We start from the raw sequence: 17,320 nt of genomic DNA on the forward strand, positions 1-17,320 counted from the left end.
CTCCTCGAGTTCCTCATTTCTTATTGACATTTCTCCCGGTTTTCCCTCAAAAAAGTGCAGTTTTCCCCGCTTTTTAGTCGGCCAGGGTTATGCAAATCGCGCAGGGCATGCTGGGCACGCCTCTTCCCTGGAGCAGCGCGGGGAGGAGGAGCGCCTTTGGCGGGAGCGCCATGGCGCGCGCGCAGGCAGAGTCGCTTCTGATTGGCGGTGATGCGCGCGCGCGCAGGGGACTCCGCTTCCCATTGGTGGGGGCGACGGCCGGAAGCGGAAGCGTTGCCGGGTGTCGGCGGGCGGCGGAGGGAGCGCGGCGGTGGCGGCGGGGCTTCGGCGTGCCCGCGGGTCATGGGGAGGTACGGGGGCTCGAGGGGGCTGCGCGGAGCACCTGGGGGCTCCACACCGGATGCTGCAAATCCGGGAGGGAGTACAAGAGTGGGCGCCGAGCGGTCCTGGTGGCGGTTGGTGACCTTCGCTCTGCCCCGCGGCTCCTGGCGGGGACGTTCTGCACGGGGAGGGGGACTCGTTCCCATCTCGGCGGTCCCTGTGGGGCTGGTGAGCGCTTTAAGCTGGGGATGTTCAGCCTGGAGAAGAGAAGGCTCCGGGAGAATCTTAGAGCCCCTTCCATTGCCTAAACGGGCTCCAAGAGAGCTGGAGAGGGACTTCGGACAAGGACCTGGAGGGACAGGACAAGGAGAATGGCTTCCCACTGCCCGAGGGCAGGGTTAGCTGGGATGTTGGGAAGGAATTCTTCCCTGTGAGGGTGGTGAGGCCCTGGCACAGATTGCCCAGGGAGACTGTGGCTGCTTCATCCCTGGAATTTTCCAAGGCCAGGGGCTTGGAGCCGCCTGGTCTAGTGGAAGGTGTTCCGGTTAATGGCACGGGGTGGAATGAGATGAGCTTAAGGATTCTTCCCACCCAAGCCATTCTGAGGTTCTATGATTATATTTAGATATTTGGTGAAAATTACTATGGTTAGTGGAAGTGGGAGCCCCCTGAGCAGTCCAGGGAATGTGCTGTTTGTCATTAACATGGATTTTAGTTACAGCTCTAACACTGTGCTGTCCCGGAGCTGAACAGGTCGTGGTACTGATCGCAGCCCCAAAACCCCCTCCTGCCCTGGAGGGAGCTGCTGCTGTGAGGGTCTGGGCTTGCCTGCACATGAGCAGGTACCAGGATACTCTGTTTCCTGGCAGAAAAAGGGAATTTGGCCGTATTTTTCTTCAGGATCCTGCCAGATGCTCGTCCTCTGCAGCAGCCACTGTGTGATCTTTTCTGATGGAGAAACCTGTGGCACTGTAGTGAGGACAACTTGTGAAACTGTTTCCTCTAACCATCTTACGTACAATGGGTGATACAAAAAATATCTGGTGTTCCTGTAGGAATGAGAGTTATGTGGAAGAGGAGGAAGCCAGAGTAGGTAACACCGACTGCTGATGTTCTGGGAAGGCTGTGGGCTATGGCTTCTCCACTCACTGGGCTCACAGCAGTCACTGATGTAATTAAAGATCTAGACACTCAGATAGCTGTAAGTAAATGGGGCTGGCATGTGGGACTTACCCTGTGAATCTGCTCCTCCCGTGAGTTTTGTGTTCAGGGATCTCAGCAGCATGTGGAGGGTGCAGTAAGATCTGGGACTAAACCAACAAAACGACTTTATGCTGCTGAAGTGCTTCTGCCCAAGGATTTTGGGGCTTTGTGTCTGAGGATTTCGGTGCTTCCTTCTCTACATAGTGGGTAGGAATTCCTACTTTGTGGATCTGTGAAGTGAGGCATAGGGTGAACAGCCTGAGATCAACCCCAGCTAAAATCAAGACTGAAGGTCCCTCACGATCTTCTGCTGGGCTCCTCAGCCAGAAGTGCCAGCTGAGGGGTTTAGGGTGTAAGCGTGATGATTTTCCATTGTTAATTCAATTAAAATGGAGCTGGAAGCAGAGCCAAGGGCACTGCAGAAGATTGTTTGGGATATAAACTCCCCTCAAAGGGCCCCATGTCTGCAGGTGCATGAGTGTGCATTGGAGTGAAGCACTAAAGCAGCTGCTTCTAAGTCCTCCCATGTGCTTTCTCGTGTGCGTTTTGATATTAATTAATCCAAACAAGCTTGCTCTGATGAGGGGAAATGTCTGTTTGTAGAATAGGGAGCAGACACGGTGTGTGAGTGTCCCGTAAAGCTGGTTAAACTCTTCTTGTGAGTTCAGCCTCAGCTTCTCAGCTATCTCTGGCCCCACCACAAGAGGCTTTGCCATCAAACCATTCCTTAAACTCTCTTTCCCGGTGACAGACCCATCACTGCTGCCCACGATGGTTGTGGTAGTGGAAGGTGCAGGGTTTGGATGAATTTCCTGTCACAAACCAGTGAAGACAGAGCAAAACTTCATTGAGCCTGGGGCTTAGAGTAGAAACAGAGGAGGTGCCAGTCAGTGTTCACCCCATGACCAACACCCTGAGTAACTTCAGCACCTGGAGGATCTGCATAACCACACAATCTACTTGTGGTTCCCCATTGGGAGCTCCGTAAATCCCACTCCATTTCCTGTGGCTCTCAGTTGCCTGATGTGGGAGGAACAAGGGGCAGGTGTGGGCACACGTGTTCCTCCCCGTCTGAGCACCAGATTGTGCTCTCAGAACCCAGAATGAACCGATGTTGTCAATCCCAGGTGGAGGGGTCACTGCAGGCTGGGCTGTGAGAGCATGATGCTGCCAAAAACAAGACCCCCACCCTGTGGAGACCCCAGGGAGGCTGGGCCCTGCCTTCTCTCCAGGGCTTTGGATTGTAGAGATGAGAGATCCCATGCTGCTGCAGCAGGAACGAGCCATGTCCTGCAGTTAAATCTGCTCTGAGTGCTCTGTTCTTTGTGGGAAATGGGTTCAGGAAGGCCGTGTGGGGGTGGATGTGAGGGGGTTCAGCTCAAGGGATGAATGGGTGGGTGGATCAGTGCTTCTGTCACCAGCGTGCAGCCACCGTGCTTCTGGAAAACTTCATTTTCCGTACACCAGGGAAGGTTTTCTCTGCTACTAAGCATCACTTCTCCCTTCATGCTGTGAGTAGAGATTCCTGATCTATAAGCTTCAGGCCCCGTCAGAACACTGCAGTTTTGTCTGGACAAAGACCTGTTCATCCTGCTGAATTCCTTCTGTTTGCTAACCATGGCTTTCCTCTCCCTTTCCAGTTGATTGGTTTGGATCCCTACAACCCCAAGGAGAAGCAGGACCTAGACAAGCTTTATGATCTAAAACCTAAAACCCAACAGATTATGAACCAGTTTGGCCCTTCTACCTTGATCAACCTCTCCAACTTCTCCTCGATCAAGCCGGAACCAGCCAGCACCCCCCCCCAGAGCTCCATGGCCAACAGCACCACTGTGGCAAAGATGCCAGGAACGCCCAGCGGAGGAGGGCGGCTCAGTCCTGAAAGCAACCAGGTAATTCCATCCCCAACTTTGGGACAGCAGGGATGATGCTCAGGCATCACGGACTTGCCTATGGCTTCATTCACCTTCTTTCAATCACCAGCAGAAATACAATGTTTATTAAAGTATCAGTTACTGAGCCAGCAAAACTTCCTCGCAGAGTTCCTCCCTCCCAGGTGCTTCCTGGCTGGATGGGGTTTGGATGCTGTAGGTGTAGAGGTTTTTCCAGTCTTAGGAAAATGTATATTGGGGTGTGCCAGGGGAAGTTATTTTTAAATGGGGTTTAGATGGGAGAAGTATGGGGAGAAATGGGTGGTGGTGAAGTGCAGGTTTCCCAGAGAAGCTGTGGCTGCCCCATCCTTGGGAGTGTCCAAGGCCAGGTTGGATGGGGCTTGGAGCCACCTGGGACAGAGGAAGGTGTCCCTGCCCGTGGCAGGGGGTGGAATGGGATGAGCTTTAAGGTCCCTTCCAACCCAACCTGGCATGGAGCCTTCAATCCGCATAAAACATAGTGCTGCCCAGGGAATGCCCTGGCATTGCTCCCTGATGGCTTGGCTGGCACCCAGACTCTTGGGAAGTGCACTAGACCCCAGCACAAAACAGCCACAGCAGTGAGGGAGCAAGGAAGGTCAGGAATTTCCCATCTGTGCCTGGTTGACCTGACCAGGCTGACAACTTCCATCCATATCTTTTAAGACTCGGCATCCTGTTGTTCAGCCCAGTGTGGTTTCTGCTCCCTGCCACATCTGACTGTGTTGGAATAACCTAGCATTCCCACATCTCTGTTTTCCATGTGAAGCACTAAAGCTGATAAGTGCTAGAGCCATGGAAATGCTTCCCTCATGCCCTGAGCACAACTTTAGTCACTGATGCATACTGCACTTGCAGTCTGCATCTTAACGCTTGTAGTTTTGCCTTTCTACTCCTTGCCAGCAGCATTTTAGTGCTGGTAACATTTATCCTGGCTGCTGAACTCCAGTCATGTCCAGAGCAACCATTGGTGCTTGAAAATGACTCCTTAACACCTGATATTTCTTATCTCTGCCATTCCTGAGCTGATAGACTGTGTCAACAGTGTGACTCGGCCCTGGGGGCACGGGGGAGGAGGTGTTTGTGGTTGTGGCTGTGCTCCGTGGGCAGCTTCTTTGCTGGAACAGGGCAGTAAATCCTTCCTCTCCTCCCACACGCTCAGGTTTTAACCAAGAAGAAATTGCAGGACCTGGTGCGTGAGGTGGATCCGAACGAGCAGCTGGATGAAGATGTGGAAGAAGTAGGTTCCAAGCCATAGAAGAGACTGCAGAAAGAGCTATTTTGGGATTTGTCACAGATCAGTGGCCCTTTGTCCAAGGAGGGAGCGTTGGTTCATTTAACATCTGTTTTCCCATGCAGCCTTCAGCCATCCCTGTTTTTCTGCATCCCAGTACCAAAAAAGCTTCTAAAATTGCAATTGCAGCAAAGACCTATGAAATCCACTCCTTTGAGTGGAGTTTTGGACGCCACAATACAAGAAAGATCTGAAGCTATTAGAGGGCGCCCAAAGGAGGCTCTGGAGATGGGGAAGGATCGGGAGGAACCACAGGAGGAGCGGCTGAAGGCACTTGGTGTGTTCAGCTGGAGCAGAGGACACTGAGGGCAGAGCTCAGCAGGGGCTGCAGCTCCTCCCCAGGGGCAGCTCCAATCTCTGCTCTCTGTAACAGGGACACAACCCAGGGAGCGGCTGGAGCTGGGCCAAGACAGGGTCAGGCTGGAGATCAGGGAAAGGTTCTTCCCCCAGAGGGTGCTGGGGCACTGAACAGGCTCCCCAGGCAATGCCAGCTCCCCAGGCGGCCAGAGCTCGAGGAGCATTTGGACAACGCTCTCAGGCACAGGATGGAGATTGCTGGGGTGTCCTGTGCAGGGCCAGGAGTTGGCCTGGATGATTCTTGTGGGTCCCTCCCAATTCAGGACATTCTCTACTTCTAAATACCAGCTTCTGATGGCTTGTTTTCATCTCCCCACATAATTTCAACTGCTTAGTGCTGACCAGGCTGGTTGTTGCCCTTGTTCCACCACAGATGCTGCTACAGATCGCCGATGACTTCATCGAGAGCGTGGTGACAGCCGCCTGCCAGCTCGCGCGGCATCGCAAGTCCAACACCCTGGAAGTGAAAGATGTCCAGTTGCACCTTGGTGAGTGACTTTTATCTGTTTTTTCCCCCTCTACCCCCAGCTCTCGGCTCTTCCTGGAGTCGGGGCACAGCTGTGCTGCTGTGGTGGAAACCTGTGAGTAGGTAATGCATCCCTGCCCATGGCAAGGAGTTGGAAGTGGATGAGCTTTAATGTCTATTCCGTTTCAAACCATTCTGTGAATTCCAGAGCGTCAGTGGAACATGTGGATCCCGGGCTTTGGTTCTGAAGAAATCAGGCCCTACAAAAAAGCCTGCACTACAGAAGCTCACAAACAGGTAAGGAGCCCTCACAACACCAGGAATCACATAGAAGGCTGATACGGGGATGGTGGTCATGGCCTCCTGGCACTGTGAATTTGTGGCCTCTTCCAAGTGGTTCGGACTGGAAACGACTTCCAGAGCCTCCTGACCTGTTTGTGCAGAGGTTTGAGGTTGCTGTGTCTCCTCAGCTATGTTGGCTTTGCCCAAAGTGAAGCAGCAGCTCTTGGTGCTGAGGGGCTTGGGAGGCTTAAAACCAACGGGGAGCTGCACACAGACACTTCTCAGCTGCCCCTGGCAGCTCCATCTCTGTGCAAAGGGACTGTAAAAATACCCTTAATTTTGCTTTAAAGCTGCATTGGGCCATTGCTTTTTAGAGCCTAGAAGGAACTGCCCTGCGGTGGGTTCATGGGTGATGCTGCAGCTCCCAGTGGGCAGAGAGGGGGCGCCTTGAGATGGGCTTTGATCCCACCGCCCCAGGGTGCCAAGTGGAGCAGCACAGACACTTCCTTCTCCTCTGGCTCCAGCCTGGGACCCCATTAAGATTCAAACAGACCTGAAAGACTTGTGTGGAAGCAAGTCAGGCAGCATCCTGGGAGCACCTTTTTCCTGCTGTGAGTGGTTGTGCAGTCACCTGCTCTGAGCTGCTCGGCTTCCCATGGTTTTCCCTCTCTTGTTGCAGAGAATGGCACTGATCCGCAAAACTACCAAGAAATAGCCCCTGGGCAGAGCCAGAGACGCTGCCAGTGCAGTTTGGGATACCTGCCTCTCCACTGAAGCCTCCACGATGTCACCTGTGGGATATTTTTTTTAATGCTTTACAGAGAAGCATCTATTTTTTACTAACGGTGCAGCAATATCTTGACTTGATGAGGAGACCTGCCAAAAACATTCTACGCCCTGTTCCTCGTTCCTCCTCAGAGTGCGACATATCTCAAACAGAGACTTTTATTTGTGACTTGAAAGTGGTTTATCGTACAAGTGATTATCCAAGGGACAGAGCATTTGATCGTGTGTGGGACAGTATTAGAAGCATCTGTAGAGGTTTTTGTTTCCTCCTTCCTGCCCCTACCTGCTCCAGTACTTTGTAATGTCAGTGTTTATATAAATACTTGCATTTGTTTTACATGAATAAAGAAATTATTAATCTAAGATCCTGGCATAGACTTGTGCTCTTCAGGCAGCGTTGCACGGGGATGGCAGGGACAGTGCCACCTTGGCTCTGTGTATGGTGCTGTTCTATGGGAGATCTGGGAGTTTATGGTGAGCAGAATCGTGGAATATCCTGAGCTGGAAAGGATTCCCAAGGATTATTGAATCCAGCTCCTGGCCCTGCCCAGGACACCCCACCCAATGCCCGAGAGCATTGTCCAAAGCCGTGGCAGCCTTGGAGCCATGCCTATTCCCTGGGGAGCCTGTTCAGTGCCCGAGCACCCTCTAGGGGAAGAACTTTTTCCTAATATGCAGTCTATCCCTCCCCTGACACAGCTTCAGCTCTTCCCTCAGGTCCCGTCCCTGGTCACAGGGAGCAGAGATTGGAGGTGTCCCTTGGGAGGAGCTGCAGACCCCGGTGAGTCTCTCCTGTTTCCTCCAGGCTGAACAGACCAAGTGGCCTCAGCTGCTCTTCCAAAGGTTTCCCCTCCAGACCCTTCTAGACTGCAAGGATCTGGCCAGTTCCTCACCTGCCAGTCAGGGTGGGCAGGTCGCTTCCCTCCTGACCTCCAACCCAGGGTGGAGTCCCTTCCCCATCTCTGGGATATTTGGACTGTTGGGAGGGGGATGTTGTGACAGGGCCGGAAGTCAAGGTCCCCCTGATTGTCTGTGCCTGGACATTGAAAACGAAGGCCACATGCCCCTGCCTGTTCCTGCTGCTCTGCTCAGACCTCAGGGAAGCTGCAGGGGCTGTTGTGGGGATGAGGGAGTTGACAGCACTGCAAACCCTTGCACGACGGGGAGGCTCCTGCAGCCCTGGGCAGAGCTGGGCTCATCCTCCCTGCCCAGCTCTCTGGAAGTTCCCGGTACCCACAGGGGAAACCAGGGTGGGTGAAGCGACTGCAGGACCATCCTGGGCTCGCTCCTCTCCTCATGTCACTGCCGGATGAGGAGCCTGGGGAGCTCCTTTCTACAGCCTTGTAGAGAGGGGTTTTTTGCAAATTAAATTGCATGAAGATTAATCTAAAAGGGAAAGTGGGCACTTCCTCAGAATGGCATGTGGTTATTTTTGCTTTGAACTCAACTAGGCATGTACTCAGCCAGAGTGGCAGACACATAATCTGAGTTCCATGATAAATTTGTCACTTTTAATTCTATTTGGGAAGACTTAAAGAATTTAGGGCTTTATGATTTGGGTCTCAGTCAGTACAGGAGAGAATAGGGGAAGGGGCTGACGCTGACCTCTGCAGGCCTGTGAAGTCCCACCTGAAGACTTCACCCTTCCAACACGCTTCCTCTTTCCCAGGAAAACACAGGCAGGCAGAGGGTGACCAGGGGTATTTAATGTGGCCGTGCTGCTCCTGCCTGTGCCTGACTGCTCCATATCCATTTCCCCTCCTGAGCCCAGCATGTCCCTGACGTGCCAGTGTCCCCAATTCTAGCAGAAGCATCTCTTCTGCTTCTCCTCCTTCTCCAGCCCCTGAGCCTTGGGCAGCACCGGCAGTGGGACGCTGCTCTTCACCCCGTCCCAAGCCTCAGTGGCCACCAACCGCCCCGTCTGCAGCGCTTGGTAAATGGCCACTGTCAGCATCTGGAAGGCCTGGACCACATTGGAGGCATCCTTGGCTGAGGTCTCCACGTACTGGACACCCAGCGAGGCCGCCAACTTCCCCGCCTCCCTCTGGCCCACCTGGCGCTGCCCAGCCAGGTCACTCTTGTGCCCCACCAGCAGGAAGACCATGCGGAAGGGCTGGATCGTGTCAGTCACCTCCTGGTGCCATCGCCGGATGCTCTCAAAGGACGCGCGGTTGGTGAGGTCGAAGAGCAGCATCCCCCCGGCTGAGTTGCGGTAGTAGGAGCGAGTCACAGACCTGGGGTGCCAAGAGCAGGGGAGGTGAGCAGCCCCCAGGGTTTCCTGTGCCACCTCGGGCAGCATGTTCCCTGCCTGCAGAGCAGCCCTGGCTAGGACCTGCTCCTGCCAGTGGCACCTTGCGTTCAAAGCACCATGAGAGGGAGGATAATCAGCCTTTTGCTGTGTCCGTAAGAGCTCCAGGGGCAGCTCTGTCCCTGCTCAGCCACCAACGCTCATCTGTCTCCTGCAGCCACAGCCCCCAAGTGCCCCTGTGTCTGCAGCCATGTCCCCAGGGCTGCACCATCCCTGCTGCCACAGTCCTGGAGCTCTCCCATCCCTACTGTCACGGTCCTGGAGCTCTTCTGTCCCTGCTGCCATGTTCTCAGTACTTTCTCATCTCTGCTACAACAGTCCTGGAACTCTCCCATTCCTGCAAACCCAGATCTGCCACTCTCCCATCCCCTGCAGCCACATCTCCCAAGCTTTCCTGTCCCCAGGAGCTGCCTGGCTGGTGGAGACAGCCTCACAGTGAGGTGTGAAGGCTCCTGGCAGCTGAGCTGAGGAAGAGGTTTTGCCCAGCACCCAGTGGGCTCCCAGCTGTTCCCCAGCCCCTCTGCAGCTGGTGTGGCAGGGGGGTTCTTGGGGGAGTCCTGTACCCCCTTCAGAGCTGGAGCAAGGGCTTACAAGGCAGTCCCAAGCATTCCTTTCCCTTGGCTTTGGCTTCTGGCACGGTGGTTCCTCACCCAAAGGGACCAGTGGGAACATAGCCACATCGAGGACCTCCCTGGGCTTGGAATCACAACATTCCACTCCAAGTCTGGAGGGGGACACACATCTCCACCACCCCTCCCCACCACATGGACCCACCTGAACCTCTCCTGCCCGGCTGTGTCCCAGAACTGCAGCTTCACTCGCAGCCCCGGCTCCAGCTCCACGAATTGGACGTAGAAGTCCACCCCCACCGTCTGGTTGACAGCATCCAGGAAGACGCCCTCGGTGTAGCGCCGGAGCAGCGAGGATTTCCCCACAGTCGAGTCCCCCAGCATGATCACCCGGAACTGGTACTGCCATCGTTGCTCCATCGGTGCCTCTGCCGGCTGCCAGGATCCACCACCCCCGCACCAGGAGCGTGCTCAGGCAGGCAGGGAACTCCTCCACCCAGGAGGCGTTCCCAGCACCATTGGTGCTGTGCGGCCCCTTTGGAGCCCCTTTGTCCCCTTTATTTTGGCTCCATCCAGCTGGAAGCACTCAGGGGTGCTTGCTCCCATTTTCCTACAGACAGGAGACCCGGAAAAGTGTCACAGACAAGGGGGGCTGTTGCCCCACCAGCGATGACCCCCAAAGCAGAGGATCTCCCATGCCATGGGTTGAGTGCTGTGCCCCTGCCTGGAATGTGGTGTTTGGCATAGCCTTTATTTAGTGTGGAAAAGTCTTAGATTTATTAAAAACACTCCTACACCAGAGTATTATTTTTTCAGAGCACTCAGATTAAGGTCTGAAATAAACCCAAGCCCAGGTGGGAGACCCAACCTCATAATCACCCAAGAGCTGCAGGTACCGGGTGGAGAGAGAAGCATCCCCATGAGTCGGGGTCCCATGTCCCTTTATCCCCATCAGCACCGGCAGCGCTCCTGGGGCTCCCTCCATGCCGTGGGCTGGCGGCAGCTCTGGCTGGAGATGAGCCTGATACCATCACATCCCTGGTGTGGGGCAAGGACCCCCCGGCCCAGGGCCTGCTGGATACCCCCAGCCAGAGTCTGGAAGGCCAACTCCACGTTAACGTTGCTGCGGGCCGAGGTCTCCACGAAGGCCATGCCCAGGGTGGCAGCGAGGTGTCCAGCCTCCTCTGCCGATACGGCTCGCTCGGCCACCAGGTCACACTTGTGTCCCACCAGGACGAAGGCAGGCGGTTGGTCCCCCGCAGCCTCGTGGTACCACTCGGGGACGTGCTCGAAAGATGCCCGGTTGGTGAGGTCAAACACCAACAGCACCCCTGCCGCACTCCGGTAGAAGGACCTGGTGATGGATCTGGGCATACCCAGCAGGGTTTCAAAGGATACTGGGGAGCTCTCACACCGACAACCCTCAGATGGGGCTTGGGAGATTTTTGGGTGACAGATTGGACCTTGGAAGTGGGGAAGGGAGACCTGTCTTGGGCATTTAAACTCCCCTTTTCTGTTCGGTATCCCTCTCCCCAGACTGGAGGGCTCCAGAGAAGACCTGTGGGGGTTTCGAGGACTCTGTGGTATCATTATCCCTCCAACAGCCCTGGATGCAGTAGGGATGAGGCAGCCCTGGACAGGAACAGGGCACCCCCAGACCAACCCTGGGGTCTCTGAAAGGTTCCCAGGGATGGGGAGCCCAGCTCCAGCCATAGCACTTGGCTCTTCAGCCCTTTGCGCCCCATTTGAGCCTCTCTCACACTCCCAGGCGCTCCTGGCTCCAGACTGATGCAATCAGGAAAGAAACCACCCAGCCCCAGCCCTCAGGCACACCGAGACCAGCACCCGGCCCTGCTCCCTTGGCTGCCCCCCTAAATAGCTTCGGTGTCGCTGCCAACTCAGCACAAGGTGTCACTGGTCCCTAAAGCAGCACCGTCCCAGTGAGCCATCGCTGCCTGTCCCTGCACGCCCGGCCGGGGATTTACAAACACCCCAGGGTGGGAGGATAACGCAGTGGGGTGCTGGGGTCCGCATACCCGCCTCACCTGAACCTCTCCTGGCCAGCTGTGTCCCAGAGCTGCAGCTTGGCCTTGCCGGTGGGTGGCATCAGGACAGTCCGGCTGTAGAACTCGACGCCGACGGTGGGGCCGGAGGTGGCCGCCCCACCAGGACCCCCACCCGGCCCCTCAGCGAAGCAGCGCAGCAGCGAGGACTTGCCCACGGCCGCGTCCCCCAGCACGATGACGCGGAATTGGAAGTGTCTCTCGGAGTCGGGATCCTGGGGGGGGGAATCTGTCACTACCTCCATGGCTGAGCTGGCCGGATCCCGACCCACTGCGTTCCTGCTGTGCTGGCGGCAACAGGACAGGTCTCCACCCTTGTCCCTATCCCACCTGGGGACAGGGACGGCTCTGGCCCCGCAGTAACCCGGGCGGACAAACAAACTGTCCCAGGGAGGGAGCAGCTGCCAGCTCCCTCCTCATCCTTCCCGGTAACCCTGAGGAAAAGAGGGTTAAGTCTTCTTCCCAGGCGTACATACAAAAAACGGTTTGTGGAGCTGCTGCATAGTTCTTTTAACCACTTAGGAAAAACACTGAGTTAAGTAACTTGCCTTTTTAATTCCCCTGTTTTTAAAACTATTTTTTTCCATTTGCCTGCTTCCCAACCACCAAGTTCCAAAACACAAATCCCAGCAACAGCCCAACATTTCAAACTTTAGCAGCAACACAGGTTCAGCTCTAATCACTTCCTTGCAACATAATGGCACTTTAGTCTTTGTTGTCGTCGGGATGTTTAGTGTTGCCACACGCCAGCTCTGTCACCCTGGCTTTGGTGACAACAGGGAGAGCCAGGCTGTGAGTGCACACTCACTAGTGTCCCCCAGAAGCCAAGATCCTGGGAGACGCTCCACAGCAAAGGGGCTCTCAAGACCTGCAGGTAGGAGACCAGAAGTCAGAGGCACCAGCTGCATATTCCAGGACAAAGTACTCTCGGCAGCCAGGTCACCTCGGGTGGAGGAGCTTTGCCACAGGCCAGCCATCCAGGGACAGGAAACAAGAGAGCGGCTCCAACTCAAGAGGCTGTGGTTCCCCACAACCCATTCTTCTCCATGGTGAGAAAACAAGCAACCAGAATCACCAAGGCTCTCCAGCTGAGGGTGTTGGAACACCCCAGGGTTGCAGGAGCCACTCCAGCACCTCCGTGAAGGCCCAGGTGTGTTTCTGCATTCCAGGGACAACTGCTGAGGGCTGTGGGGGACACCCCCAGTGGCAGGTGCTGCAACAAGGACAGGAACTCGCCCCTGAACACTGGTGAGCACCACTGGAAGGGGATGCTCAAGATTCCCTAGCTCAGAGCCAGCCCAGCCTCAGCCCATCCCAATGCAACCCAAACACGGGACACACCGCAAGGATTTGAAGTAATTGCATTTATTCAAACTCTTATCACGGAGAGAATATTCCAAGCTGGAAGGGACTCACAGGAATCATTGACTCCAACTCTTAAGTGAATGGCCCATACAGGGATCAAACCCACCACCCTTGGCATTATTGGTGCTGTGCTCTAACAAAGTATATCCAGATATATTCAGATATATACATCCAGTATATCCAGACCCTCTCCTGAGAAAACTCCATGGAACAGACTGTTCTTCTACGTGGAGCACCTGAACAGGAGCTTGAGCAACACCTGGAGCCAAACCAGTTCCATCACCTTCCAGTGCAGGTGAGTGGAGCCCAGAAGTGGCTGATCCCCCTTGGTGGAGCTCACAGCTTGGGAAGGAGCCAGGATCTGGCTCTGCAGAGCTCCCACTTCCAGAGGAGAGGGCTGGGAAAGAACAGTCTGGCACTGCAGCACCAAGTCTCTCAGGGATGACTCACCCTCTGCTTAGACCTGAAAAAAGGGATAAAAAAGAATCCAGCTGAGTGATGAGCAGTTGGGCTCAGTGCTGTGTCAGATTCTATCTACGTTCTGCAACTCCTGGATGTTCCCACTGTGCCCTGTGGTTTTGGGTAGCTCATGCCCGGCCTCAGCCCCATATCCGCAGGATTCATCCAACAGTCTCCAGACTCAGGAGTCATCATGGACCAGGCTGCACTGCCACTGATCTCACCCACACCCTGCCCCACAGATCACAACTCTGGCCAATTAAAAACCTCCAAAATGAGGTTGATCATTCCCACCTGCACAGTCCAGGTAAAAAACTGGCCACTTCCAGCACAGGCACAGTCAGTTCGAACTGTTCCCTGTCCTCCAGGCCCCACTCCAGATCATGCAATCCCAGAATGGTCTGGGTTAGAAGGCACCTTAAAAGCTCACCCCGTTCCACCCGCTGCCATGGGCAGGGACACCTTCCAGCAGACCAGGCTGCCCTAAGCCCCATCCATCCTGGCCCTGGACACTTCAGGAACGGGGCAGCCACAGCTTCTCTGGGCAACCAGGGCCTCCCCACCCTCACAGCCAAGGAATTCCTCCCAGTATCTAGTTTAAACTTACAGCCCAACACCAGGAGTTCCCCAGAGGACACTCACATGCTCCACACTGCAGCTTCCCCACAACTCGGGTCCTATGGGAAGCAAGCTGAAACCCTTGGGACAGAGCTCACCCTTTTCCAGAGTAACTGCTGAAAAAATTGAGCCAGAGTTTAATGCCTGAAGCCGATGGGTCACTGTAAATCCATGGCTCAGATTCTCCCAACAAATCTCAGCCCTCCAACCTTCATGGCACCTCTGCCCCCTGTGCCCAACGTTTACCCCTTTTCCCGACCAGGGGTTTCCTTCCCAACCAGACTTCCCAAAACAGTGAGGCTGGCACAGCCTGTCTTCCTAGTGGCCCCTCTCAGCACAGGACACACCTGCAGAGAGCCCAAGACCAGCATGAATTTTACTCTTCCTCCTTTTTCGACCACAAGATCGGTATTCAGATCTGATGGGAAAGGGATTTGGAGGGATGGGCTGTGGAGTTCTAACAAGGATACTTACTACCTTCTCACCTGGGTTTATTCATCAGATGGGTGAGCTCTGGAACACCCAGGACCCCTGGAAGACATCACAACATACCCCCAATATCAGCAGTGGGCTGCAGACTCATGTGGACAAAGCCCTGACTCATCCCACCCTGAAAGCACAAGCAAGCAACAGCCCAACTCCCAAAAATGTATCGGAGGGGTGAGTGACAGCCACAGGCAGAAGGGGCCCAGCAGTCAAAGACCTTCCTATTGCTCTGGCATGTTGTTGGAGACCTGCAGCTACTGCGTGGAGCCACAGCTCTTGGATAAACATGCACGCAAACATGGAGTTTATCCAGTAAAGTCTGTGACAGAGTGACTGACTGGCTCTGGATCAGGGTTGATTCCTAGTTCTGCCTCTAGCCAGGCCCAGAGAGAGGAACTGCCCTTATCTCACCCACACAAGATCTGGATGGAGCAAGAACTAAGGGAGTTTGCAGGGCCCAGCCCCAAGGACAAGCCCTATGAAGGATCCATGACCTTGGAACAGCATGTGATGGCACTGTCCAATAGCAGAGGGGCAGGAAACGCTGCTGATTCCTGCTCTGGCCCAGGGAGGCCACAAAACCTACCAAATTCTCAGCCCAAGGGAGGACTCCAGAACCTGGATCGCCCATCTCACCTGCGCAAAGCTGAGGCCGTCACCAGCCATCCCATGCTCCAGGATCACCTTCTATACCACGATGCTGCTGGGGAAGAAGAGAATCCTGAGCTTTAAGTAAATCACAAGAAAAGTAAATTGAAACAAAACTACAGACAAGATATCCAGCCCCCCCGCGCGTCAGTTTGAACCCCAGGGGCAGGGATTTGCGGCAGCTGTCTGCTTCCAGCACCAGTAACCACCCCTAGCCCACGGCGGGCCGTGTACTTTCCCGAAATGTTGCCGGACAGCTACGAAGGCTCCAACTGAGCGGCGACCGTCGAGGAAAATCCCTTTGCTCTCGGCTCCTTTTTGACCGCATCTGCCACAGCACCGACAGACGCAGCTTCGATAGGGCCGGGCGGGTCCGCAGGGCTCTTCCGCCCGCCACCGCCTGTCCCGGGACAGGGGATTAGTTCAGCCTCAGGGGTCCCTCACTCACCCGGGGCCGGGCCGGGCCCGGGGAGGAGGGCGGGAACAACGCCGCGCTGCCCTTCGCAGCCTTCGGAGCGCACCGAAGCGCCGCCGCCGGGCGCCATAGCCACGGGGTGCCGATGCGGCGGTGCCGATGCGGCGGGGGCGCCCCGGGGACGAAGGATGCCGGTGGATGGTCCCGGATGGCCCCCCGCACCGCTACCCCCACTCGCCGCCATAGCCGAGAGAGACGGAAGTTGGCCCGAGGCCACATTTTATAGTGCTGAGGTGCGGGCTCCGATTGGCTGCTGGTGCCCGGCCCTCCCGCAGAGGCCTCTGGGAGTTGTAGATCGCGCTGCTTACAGCCCCCGCCAGCGTTCGTTCGTTCGTTCGTTCGTTCGTTCGTTCGTTCGTTCGTTCGTTCGTTCCTTCCTTCCTTCCTTCCTTCCTTCCTTCCTTCCTTCCTTCCTTCCTTCCTTCCTTCCCCTCCATCCCATCCCAAAGGATAAACAAGCCCCGCAAACAACCTACCCATGGCAGCGGGTGGAATGAGATGAGCTTTCAGGCCCCTCCCAACCCAAACTATGTCATGATCCCGTGATTCACAACCCCCACTAGCACTGGGAGAAGCTGCACACCCCCACCCCACGTAAATGATTCTCCAGTCCGGGTGGCGCAAGCACAATTTCTCTCTCCTCTTCTATGCAAGGTGCACACCAGGGGTTGCTCTTGGAAAAGCTGAAGGCAGCAGCTGCGTTTCCCCTACTCCTTCCTCTCTTTTGGAACATGGAGGGAACAGTTCACCCTCGGGAATAGAAGGAAAGGTTCTTGGAAACAGAAGTCTGTTTGCCAACAAAATACCTCTGTAAGGCTCCTGGCTCATGATCCATAATCCGTGGAAAGGATTTAAAATGGGAGCACCTGCCAACGGGCTCGAAGGGAGTGCTGGAACAGCTGCTGGTACTGATGCGGAAAGCACAGCCATCGTGGGAAATCAGCCAAAAAAGCCTGAGACTGCTTCCTACCCAAGCCCTGGAGAAAGGGCAAAAATGATGGTCATTTTTTGATCTGTTCTGAGCAAATGAACAGATGAAAAAATTCCCAGTGTTCAGTAATGGCCTTTTGAGCTGGTAATTCCCTCCAAACACGCCAGATCAGCAACAAAATAAACCCTCAGCCATTTAAAGCCAAGTCTGGGAACGAGCCCCAAACTTTGTGTGGCCAAATCCTCCCCAAGACAGCCCTTGCCAAAGCTGGCATGGATAAGGTACAAGCAGCTGCTCCCGTTCTCCTCCTCCATGGATCTCACAGCTGCTCCGCCAAGTCATGAGGCAATCCCTGGAGTCTCCTTGGCACAGCCATTTGTACAGTGTGAGCCTAGAAATCATGTCAAATCCTAGGGCAGGGTAGAACCTGGGAAATCACTGTAGGAAAAAACCATCAACCTTCCCCAAAAATTCAAACCTTCGCAAACACTGTTTGGAAAGAGACTCTTCCAAATGCTGAACTCGGAGAATCCCCGAAAAGCAGAAATGAAAAGCACTGGATGCCCAGAAGACCTCAGCCTGCCATGACAAGATGGATAGAGATCCAAGAGGGGCAAAGAAAATCCCACTGCATGTCCATGGTCAGTGAAGCCCTGATGAAACCTCCCAGGAATCTCTCACCAGCCTCTTCCATGGCACAGGACAGCAAGCACATGCTGGAAGAGGCTGCAGTTCCCAGCACCTGACAGGTGGGACCAGACAATGCACAGGGATGTGAA

The 17,320-nt window shown here is 55.1% G+C and overlaps 3 protein-coding genes, 1 long non-coding RNA gene and 4 other non-coding genes across 18 annotated transcripts; 1 reads left to right on the plus strand and 7 right to left on the minus strand.

Moving 5' to 3' along the window:
* The first annotated feature begins 249 nt into the window (after positions 1 to 249).
* Positions 250 to 6,982, plus strand: TAF12 (TATA-box binding protein associated factor 12). 3 transcript variants are annotated; one of them, XM_048326961.1, is made up of 6 exons: positions 250 to 350; positions 3,165 to 3,416; positions 4,597 to 4,674; positions 5,459 to 5,573; positions 5,760 to 5,848; positions 6,513 to 6,982. In XM_048326961.1, the coding sequence occupies exons 2-6, from the start codon at positions 3,249 to 3,251 to the stop codon at positions 6,546 to 6,548; spliced, it is 486 nt and encodes a 161-aa protein (XP_048182918.1). In that variant the 5' UTR covers positions 250 to 350; positions 3,165 to 3,248; the 3' UTR covers positions 6,549 to 6,982. The 3 variants fall into 3 exon arrangements, with proteins under 3 accessions (XP_048182918.1, XP_048182919.1, XP_048182920.1); XM_048326963.1 differs by lacking the exon at positions 250 to 350 and adding an exon at positions 737 to 1,522; XM_048326962.1 differs by lacking the exon at positions 4,597 to 4,674.
* A 1,122-nt stretch (positions 6,983 to 8,104) lies between these two features.
* Positions 8,105 to 10,102, minus strand: LOC125337256 (ras-related protein Rab-39B-like). Its single transcript, XM_048326741.1, is given in 4 exon segments — positions 8,105 to 8,853; positions 9,702 to 9,961; positions 9,963 to 10,066; positions 10,069 to 10,102. Coding segments are annotated over 4 exon segments (831 nt in total). The 3' UTR covers positions 8,105 to 8,420.
* A 345-nt stretch (positions 10,103 to 10,447) lies between these two features.
* RAB42 (RAB42, member RAS oncogene family) lies at positions 10,448 to 11,804 on the minus strand. The gene is made up of 2 exons (XM_048326742.1): positions 11,542 to 11,804; positions 10,448 to 10,862 (listed from the first exon to the last, which is right to left on the minus strand). The coding sequence occupies exons 1-2, from the start codon at positions 11,802 to 11,804 to the stop codon at positions 10,448 to 10,450; spliced, it is 678 nt and encodes a 225-aa protein (XP_048182699.1).
* A 1,104-nt stretch (positions 11,805 to 12,908) lies between these two features.
* Positions 12,909 to 16,142, minus strand: LOC125337490. 9 transcript variants are annotated; one of them, XR_007208065.1, is made up of 4 exons: positions 16,087 to 16,142; positions 15,124 to 15,190; positions 14,026 to 14,532; positions 12,909 to 13,387 (listed from the first exon to the last, which is right to left on the minus strand). It is a non-coding gene; the product is annotated as an uncharacterized LOC125337490 (long non-coding RNA). The 9 variants fall into 9 exon arrangements; XR_007208066.1 differs by having other exon boundaries at positions 15,124 to 15,187; positions 16,087 to 16,126; XR_007208063.1 differs by lacking the exon at positions 16,087 to 16,142 and adding an exon at positions 15,584 to 16,021 and having other exon boundaries at positions 15,124 to 15,463.
* Positions 13,516 to 13,586, minus strand: LOC125337561. Its single transcript, XR_007208094.1, has one exon. It is a non-coding gene; the product is annotated as a small nucleolar RNA SNORD99 (small nucleolar RNA).
* On the minus strand, positions 14,328 to 14,444 carry LOC125337565. The gene has a single exon (XR_007208098.1). It is a non-coding gene; the product is annotated as a small nucleolar RNA SNORA61 (small nucleolar RNA).
* On the minus strand, positions 14,649 to 14,779 carry LOC125337564. The gene has a single exon (XR_007208097.1). It is a non-coding gene; the product is annotated as a small nucleolar RNA SNORA44 (small nucleolar RNA).
* Positions 15,362 to 15,504, minus strand: LOC125337563. Its single transcript, XR_007208096.1, has one exon. It is a non-coding gene; the product is annotated as a small nucleolar RNA SNORA16B/SNORA16A family (small nucleolar RNA).
* Positions 16,143 to 17,320: the final 1,178 nt, after the last annotated feature.

Source organism: Corvus hawaiiensis, chromosome 23 (assembly GCF_020740725.1).
Source record: "Corvus hawaiiensis isolate bCorHaw1 chromosome 23, bCorHaw1.pri.cur, whole genome shotgun sequence".
NCBI lineage: Eukaryota > Metazoa > Chordata > Aves > Passeriformes > Corvidae > Corvus > Corvus hawaiiensis.

Coding starts and splice junctions, on each gene's coding strand:
- TAF12 (XM_048326963.1), top strand. CDS start 1,454: ATGGCTTCTCCACTCACTGGGCTCACAGCAGTCACTGATGTAATTAAA. Junction 1,523..3,164: donor ATCTAGACACTCAGATAGCT/GTAAGTAAATGG, acceptor CTCCCTTTCCAG/TTGATTGGTTTGGATCCCTA. Junction 5,849..6,512: donor CTACAGAAGCTCACAAACAG/GTAAGGAGCCCT, acceptor CTCTTGTTGCAG/AGAATGGCACTGATCCGCAA.
- RAB42 (XM_048326742.1), bottom strand. CDS start 11,804: ATGGAGGTAGTGACAGATTCCCCCCCCCAGGATCCCGACTCCGAGAGA. Junction 10,863..11,541: donor GCTGGCCAGGAGAGGTTCAG/GTGAGGCGGGTA, acceptor GGGTATGCCCAG/ATCCATCACCAGGTCCTTCT.